This window comes from Gadus macrocephalus, chromosome 12, assembly GCF_031168955.1.
Source record: "Gadus macrocephalus chromosome 12, ASM3116895v1".
NCBI classification, from domain to species: domain Eukaryota; kingdom Metazoa; phylum Chordata; class Actinopteri; order Gadiformes; family Gadidae; genus Gadus; species Gadus macrocephalus.
This window is the reverse complement of record NC_082393.1, coordinates 21,667,730-21,676,345: the sequence shown is the minus strand read 5'-3', so window position 1 is coordinate 21,676,345 and position 8,616 is coordinate 21,667,730. Positions and strand designations below refer to the sequence as shown.

The 8,616-nt window shown below is 42.8% G+C and overlaps 1 protein-coding gene across 4 annotated transcripts in view; it reads left to right on the top strand.

Moving 5' to 3' along the window:
* The window catches only part of slc44a5b (solute carrier family 44 member 5b), a 37,404-nt gene extending 28,788 nt beyond the window's left edge, over window positions 1–8,616 (top strand). For 2 of the 4 annotated variants that reach the window (XM_060067943.1, XM_060067944.1), the window contains 9 exons: window positions 421–508; window positions 1,431–1,693; window positions 3,098–3,192; window positions 3,384–3,487; window positions 3,765–3,838; window positions 4,396–4,466; window positions 4,562–4,650; window positions 4,754–4,838; window positions 6,705–8,616. In XM_060067943.1, coding sequence (XP_059923926.1) covers window positions 421–508; window positions 1,431–1,693; window positions 3,098–3,192; window positions 3,384–3,487; window positions 3,765–3,838; window positions 4,396–4,466; window positions 4,562–4,650; window positions 4,754–4,838; window positions 6,705–6,868 — 1,033 coding nt within the window. In that variant the 3' untranslated portion in view covers window positions 6,869–8,616. Of the gene's footprint in view, window positions 1–420; window positions 509–1,430; window positions 1,694–3,097; window positions 3,193–3,383; window positions 3,488–3,764; window positions 3,839–4,395; window positions 4,467–4,561; window positions 4,651–4,753; window positions 4,839–5,243; window positions 6,588–6,704 lie in introns of those variants that run through there. The other 2 variants (XM_060067945.1, XM_060067946.1) reach the window with 1 other exon arrangement.

Here is an 8,616-nt window from a genome sequence, read left to right as displayed (position 1 = left end):
TTAAACATGTTCACGTGCAGAAACCCATCTTCTGTATGTATGTCTCTGTTATTGCGAAGTGGCTATGATCGACTCAGAATTTATTCATATCTTTACGATTGTCTTAGTTGAACAACAGAAAACGGATAGAGGTCATGGGATCATTGAGAGTTTCAAGAGCAACTTAAAAAAAAACGAACCACCAAGGTGCAGGGACAGTACTCCCTAGAGGGAATTTGGTGTATTGCAGTTTATCACCGTTCACAATTTACTTATATGAGACGTACAGTGAACAGTGTTTTACATTTACCCAATGGTTGTTGTGGTTGACTGCTTTTTTTTGTTAAGACTCTGGATCCTTCATAGGGGTGTTTTCTTTGTTAGGCTGGGTTATGTCTCATTCGGGATTGAGGGTTTCGTCCTTGACTGTTGAACCCCTAGCTTCTTGTCATCGTCGGGCGATGCTGTCTACAAGGTCATGTCCACGCAGTCCAAATGCGTCTACGCCAACCAGACATGTGACCCAGAGGTGAGGGGCCAGCCTGTAAAATATCTCTATCTCTTATCGTGCTGATCATGAGCGGAATATTCCAGTGGAACATTCCAGTGGAACATTACAGTGGATCATTCCGTATGCCAGCATTACGTATTGGATGGATTGATTGATTTACTTGATGACATTCAGAGCATGGGCTCTATGCCATGCTCAGTATTCTGGTTCAGCAAATCAAATTCAAACGGTTTCAGGTTCCTGCGTGGCAACAGCTTCTTGTGACGAGGAGACATTTCTCGCAGGAACTAGCAGTAAAGTAAAATAATGATTCATGTGCTATTTTTGTATATACATGTGTGTGTGTTGGATTGGAGCCATATATTATGCTATATTTTAAGCTAGGGACATTTGTTTGACGAAGAGGCTTATCGAGTTATCTAGCTAGCTCCCCTGTGCACCTCACTACTTAAACAGAAAAAAAAATTACAAATGATGTGACCACACAGTCACAAATACAGAATTAAGTAATTCAACAGGTCTTTTAGTAGGAAGCACTTATTATCTCATGCAAGTCACTTTTCTTGCCAAGGGTGGAATATGTTTTGGGGGTATTTTGGGTTATCTCCAGGGCAATTTGGTCAACTGTTTGGCCATACTTAATTTTTCTGTGCTGCATGACATACCAATATTCAATGACTCCAATGTAAATAACAAATGGACCGCCTTGCAAACACAGTAAAATAGAGAATTTAACTCTTTTAAGGGGGGCGTTAAAAAGTCCCTGTCATCTCAATTTCTGATGCAATTTAAAAATACACTTTACCTCACTGCACTGCACTGCATAGCATCTCACTGCAACTCACTTCACTGCACCTCGGTTCATCTCACTGCACGGTCTCCGCATGACAGCTCCCTCCCAACGCTCTCTCTGTGTCTCCTGTCTGGTGTCTCCCTCCAGACCTTCAGCCAGAGCAGCCTGCCCGTCGCCTGCCAGGGCTCCCAGTGTGCGTTCGCCTTCTACGGGGGGGAGAGCCTGTACCACCGCTACATCCTGCTGCTGCAGCTCTGCAACCTCTTCCTGTTCCTGTGGCTGGTCAACTTCACCATCGCCCTGGGCCAGTGCACGCTGGCAGGGGCCTTCGCCTCCTACTACTGGGCCCTGAAGAAGCCCCAGGACATCCCTCCCTTCCCGCTCTTCTCCTCCTTCGGCAGGGCCATCAGGTGACGCATGCGCCCATACACACACACATGCACGCACAAAGATGCTGCAGGTTGCTTCCTGCTCCGATAAACAACAGAAAATGCGTTGCATGTGAAAGCTTACATTGCAATGCACCTCTATGATACATTTACATTTAGCAGAAGCTTTCATAGAAAAAAACGTTAATGCACACATTCACACACCGACGGCGGAGTCGACCATGCAAGGCGACAAGGGAGCAATTGGCGTTGGGTGTCTTGCTCAGGGACACTCCGGGGATCGAACCAGCCACCTTTCGGTTACCAACCAACACGCTCTACCTCCTGAATTAAGCCAACCTCCCCTCTTTCTGATTCAGATTCTGTGTGAGCGAAAAGCAGATTGACACAAGGACTTTACTCTGTAGTTTACTTTAATGTAGAGCAGGGATGGGCAACTGGCGGCCCGCGGGCCGCATACGGCCCGCATCCTCACTCAGTCAGGCCCGCACATAATTAAAAAAATAAATAAATAATAATAATAATAATAATAATACTAATAATAATAATTGATCGAGTTACAGAAAACTCGGTCAAAAAAGATCAGAAGAATTTATAGAATTCAAAGGCAAACCCATGCGTCTAGTTTGCTTAGAAACGATATCAGTCATTAAAGATATCCACTTAAGTCGCCACTACAACTACTACAACTGCAATGAATATCATGCTTCTTGGGTTTGAGTTCATTGAGTTGTTGCACTTAATGTTGGGCCACTGTTTTTCAGTTTTGTGGCATCATTGAATGATGATGTATGTGCCCTTTGCACTGATAAAAATACCAACCATTCATGTGTCTTATTGGGCATGGAAAACGAAATGAATGTATGTTGGTTCAATTAACATACCGTACATAGGTTACGATCCTGGAAGATTTTTTAGGTAGTGGCCATCCCCAAAATGCACCAGAATACAGGAATCGTATCTACCAAATTCTAAATTGTGTAGCTTCTCTCAGCTCACGTTTAGTTGAAGTGTGCAGTCATGTGGCCCTCTGATGGTTATGATGAAAAATGTGGCCCTCTTTATCATGAAAGTTGCCCATCCCTAGAGAGTTCAGGTACGAAGGAGCAGGTAGATGGATTAGGCATTTTTGCCCATTGGAGGCCTACAGAATCCCCCAATGTCTGCATCCTACCTTGGGCGTTGGGGATCAAACCCAGTATCTTTGGGCCTTGTAGTCGAACACCCTATTCGCTTTACAGCCCTGCACCTCGATTAGAAACAGTACAAAGAGGAATTAGGACTCACACACACACACACAGTGGTTTTGTGTTTGCGGTGCTGGTTGGTAATTGCATGGTTTCGGTTAATCCCATAGAAGTAGCAATCATAATTCCTCACATTCAAATTCTGTATTTTTAATTGTATGTTATTGCGTCTTTTCAGGTACCATACAGGTTCCTTGGCCTTTGGTGCATTGATACTGGCTGTCGTGCAGTTTTTCAGAATTGGGCTGGAGTATCTTGACCATAAACTTAAAGGTACAGCATGATGTCTTCCATCAAGACTTACAGTGCCTTTGTACAGCTAAGCAAATGTAGCAGTTGTGTATTCATGGGTAAAAAAATAAAAAAAAAAATATATATTTAGTAAACATAGTGGAATATTTGGACCTGACGCACGGTGCATAAGAAGGTAATGATGATGATGATGTTTTGTTTTTTTACCTTAGGTTCCCATAATGCATTTACCCGATTCCTGCTCTGTTGCCTGAAATGCTGCCTTTGGTGCCTGGAGCGCTTCATCAAGTTTATGAACAGGAACGCGTACATCATGGTAATGTAACAGAGGGACCTTATCAGTATTGATACATTTCAACCTGCAGTGTGCAGTCGTTTTCACCACAGCCATCACTTTGGTTCAAAACCGATATAATTAATCTCAGAGTTCAATGAATCACAGTTGGTGGTGGTTTTTGTTCGGGGAATTGCTGCCGCTGAAAGTGACTCGGTGCAGGTCTAACACACTGATATTCCTGCTTCCCATGATATCACGTTTTCCACAGGAAGTAAATGTGTTCTCAATTTGGTGCTCATTTCTCTCTCGGTGATAGATAGCGATATACGGGAAGAACTTCTGCACGTCAGCCAAGGACGCCCTCTTCCTGTTGATGAGGAACGTTGTGAGGTACTGATTTTGTGTGTTCCTTCACATGATCCACTTTATACCGCAGAACTACCATTAAAGATCTATTATACTACTTTTCTGGTCTTCATTTCTTATTAATGACTCCTATAGAGCAACCTGACACGAATCACAGCACAAAAAACGATGTCGATTTTCGGGAAACTCTTCGTCTCATCTGGGCGCTTTCAGCATTCTCTGTCAACACTTGGCTTTGTCCTTCTCCGCCCCCTCGCCCCCGTCTGCCAACCCCACTCCATTTTCCTTTGCACACATATACCGACAAGAATCCCTCCTTCAAATGTCCCAAGCTATAAATGCTTTAAAACAAATTACAAGCAACAATTACGCCAAAGATGTCTAATTAAAAGAGGATGAACTGATTTGGTGTTTATTTTTGAGATACACCCCCAACGACGCCTGGTGTGTGTGGGTGTGCGTGTGTGCATGTGTGTCTTCATCCATCTGTGAGTCCCTTCTGTCTGTTTGATCGGCACTCTTCTTCTGTCCTCTGGGCGTCTGGCTCCGCTCGGCTTCTTCTTCGGTGGTGTCCTCTGCAGGGTGGCGGTTCTGGACAAGGTGACGGACTTCCTGCTCTTCTTGGGCAAACTGCTTATTTCAGGGAGTGTTGGTAAGTGTTTTTCCTATTGTTGGTGTGTGATGGAAAGTGATGGGGTGTGTTGATGAAAATCTTTACATGAACCTTAAAATGTTGCCTTCCCCTAGGTGTTCTGGCATTTTTCTTCTTTACCCGTAAAATACCAGTCATTCAAGAGGAGGTGCCGTCTCTTAATTATTACTGGGTCCCTCTGCTGGTAAGAAACGGAATTGTACTTATTAGAATTTAATCAAATACAAAACGCAGTGATTAAGAATATATAGGGTTAGATATCCACTCTGAGCGTTCTCTTTCCCCAGACTGTGATATTCGGTTCATACCTGGTGGCCCATGGCTTCTTCAACGTCTACGCCATGTGTGTGGACACACTGTTCCTCTGCTTCTGTAAGTCTGAACTTTCAGTGATGACACACTGTTTATCCGATTCAACAATGCCCCCTTTATGTTTTCCACATACGCTGCAACGGTATCGTGATTCCTCTCTTTCTTTAATTCTCTTTCGATCTGGCTTTCGATAAATAGCAAACCCGTCGAGCAGCGTCTTGTACGGAGGGTCCGGGCGGTTGGCTGTCATTCTGTTAACCTTCGGTTCCTCCTACCTGGGCTAACCAATCGGTGCACCCCTCTAACGCTGTTGCTTGTGTCTTCTCTTTTCCTTTTCCTCCTTGGCACCTCCTTCTGCTGCTTCTGTCCTCTGGCCGCGGCGGGGTGGTGGTGGTGGTGGTGGTGGTGGTGGCTCTGGTGGTGGTGGCTCTGGTGGTGCTGGTTATGTTGTGCACGCTGGCCCAGGTGAAGACTTGGAGAGGAACGACGGCTCGTCGGCCAGGCCCTACTTCATGTCCCCCGGCCTGCACAAGATCCTCCATAACGGGGAGCAGGCAGCCAAGCTCTGCACCGGCTCCTAAGACCGCCGCTTCCTGTGTCCCCGTGTGGCTAGGGGGGAAGGGGGAGGAGGGGCAGGTTCCATGGACATTTATTTTGCTTAAGTACTGTATGGATTTAAAGCAGACTCATCTGACCCTGCTGGGACCTGGGCTGGTCCGGTTTGACCTGGTTTGACCTGACTTGGATTTGGTCATGTTGAACACGAGCGTAGCTCATCTACGTGTCTTTTTCGGCCTCTTGGCGGAGAAGGGGCATGCCTGGGCATTTAAAAATCTCTACTCTCTTCCATTTATCTTGCACCAACTCATCTTCTTCTTCTTCTTCTTCTTCTTCTTTTGCGAACTTGCCTTCTGTCCAGACTGCAGCTGGCTCTCTCTCTCTCTCTCTCTCCCGTGCGCTCTGCTGCCCCCTAGCCTTAAGGATAGGACACAAACCCTGCTCACAGGAAATGTATGCAGAGCATGACCCGAACACAAACAGACGATGTACAGTACAGACACTACAGACACTCGCGGGCGAACATACACGAACATTGGTTACTGGCGTTGGCGGGCCGAAATTATATTAAGAATGGGCGCCCTCTTGTGGCGCTTGCATTTACGTACACCTCTGTCTTGTAGACACTACGACGTGTGGCCTGAGAACCGTATTATGGGGTCTTGTGAATAGCATGAATATTTTAAATGGCTGTGTTTGTGGATGACCCTTGGTTTGTTATTACTGTTTGATACACTAATGCAAACGGACTCCAATTAAAAGATGACGTGCAATTCCGCAGAAAGGCCACCTTATTTAACTTATCTTTAATCAATTCAAAGTAAAGGTTGATCCGGAGAATGAAGGAGGAGATTTGTATCACGGTAATGTTTTCTCTTGTCTGAGGAAACAAGGATATTATGTGGGTTGATTGGACTTCCTAGGCTTTCTACACTTTCACTAAAGGTATGAAATGAGTAGAAGCATTTGTGAAATCTGAATGCAGTCCATGTAGTTTATGTGCCTATAGTTGATTGAAAAAGAAAGAAATATCCCTGTTATTCTGTGGCTTTGATCCGACTCCTAGGACCTTTGTTATAAAGTTTATAAAAGGATGTTGAAGCCATCTTTGGTAAAATATTTTCTAACAAATGGTTCAGATCTGTTTGAGGCTCAATCAGTGTTCTTTTTGTATAGGATAATTATTTTGTATCAATGAAATCCAATGAAATGTGAATAATCTTTTTTAATAAATAAAAATGGTGAAATGTTTATTTTCCTGATTGTTCCGATCGAATTACTCATATGTCTGTTCATAATGTGCGGAGAGAGACCAAAGGGACTTCATATCTAACTAAATATATTATCTTTAACTCTGGCGCTCTCTAGTGGAGGACCTCGAAACAAACGACGGTTCTGCGGCCCGGCCCTTCTACATGAGCAACTCCTTGAAGAACCTTTTCAACAAGAGCAACAGCAGACAACCTAACATCGCCAATGGCAAAGCTGGAAGTGAGAAACTTACAAAGTCAGGGAAAACCAGGCACCGATGATATAGCTATAGCCTATAAGGGATGAATAGATTTCAAAGTACAACGTTTGCCAGTTTTTTTTTGGTATAAATTTGGATTATCTGTACTGCATCGTATGTGGTTTCCAGTTTTCACCACTGGGTGGTGCTAAATGTAACATAAACCTTTCAGATTTATCACCGTTCCGTTCTTAAAGGTCCCATGACATGCAACAAGGTGTGAGTGTGGTTAGCCTTACAAACCTTTTTGAAAATGTGCACCTTAGGACATCACAAGTGGGCGTGTCCACCTAGATGTGTGCTCGATAGATCAGTCTACCAGCCTACCTACCCAGTGGACTGTAGCAAACGTTGCTCATCTATCCGGAGCACATCTAGGTGGACACGCCCACTTGTGATGTCATAAGGGGCAGATTTAAAAACCGCCGGTAATGCTAATCACCCTCACACCTGGTGGTATGTCATGCTACCTTTAAACGCTATGTAATTTAGTCATCATGCATGGAATACCTTCATAATTATAACGGTGTTGAATTACCGCATAATAGTAGGCTGCCATATTCAATATCTAACTGTAATTTAGATATTTTATGTCTAAATAAGTTTATATATATTGTACTATAATATTTAATATTGTTTTCAATGTATTGCGGAACTTCATGAAGGGATCAGTAATAATGTTTTTGTTTTATCCAAAAGTGTAGCGAGAAAATATGAAGAACACATTTTGCTCAGGTTTGTAGGCCTATAGAGTGGCAAAGTCACACCCCTTCCAGTAGTGCCCATAGGACCTATGAGATCGAAAAATATGAATGGGTTTCAATGGAGAGAAAGTAATTATTTTGCCCCGGATTACACATAAATTTGTGGATTTAAATGATAATATTTCATGTCAAGAGATTGACCGTTTATTGTGCAATTGTTCAGTTAAAGGCTGTAGACAAAACACAATGAGAAAGACTACATGACTCGTATGTGCCGTCACGCTCCCTGCGACTGGCGTGGACAAGACCGCCAATCTCCCCATCGGCATAACTGAAACTCCTCACATGCCCCAACTTATAATGGTTTTCACTTTTGATGCTTTTATCCTCCCCTTGGAAAAAACCTAACATCATCAATCTTCTTCGCAAATTTTTTTATTTTTATTTTTTTGAAAAATTATCATTTAAATGGGCTCTACCGGAAGGGGCGTGACTTCACCACTCTATAGCTCAGGGTACAGCTCTATGTATAGGACGTTATTTTGTGATGCATCTATAGACTGTATGAAATATGCAACAGCCAACTTACATGTTTTTGTAACATATCTCAGTCCTTAATGCAGTACATTGGAATGTATAATTCCAATATTTATGTATCTATATCTCCCTCTCTTGTATGGCTTTAACTCTATGCTTATTATCACATTCATCTCTTGTACTCTTTACTTACTTAATGGATTTATGTGTGTGTTACTATCGTGTTATTTAACAGATGAGAGTGTTGAATGCGCTTTTCATATTTTTTGTATAAATTATATATATATAATGTATCAATATAGTGGGAGAATAATTTGTACTGATCATTCACTATGTAAAGCAGTGGAAAATAATGCCCATTTGTGATTGGGTGATTATGATTATAATTAGGAAATAGTCGAGTAAAAGGTTTTAGTTTTATATCATCCTTTCAATTACCATATCAAATATCCCTGAGTTGCTCTGTTAAGAAAGGTATCTGGATTCATGAAAATATTGTGAAATAAAAGTCCCTTTCTTACTTCATAAA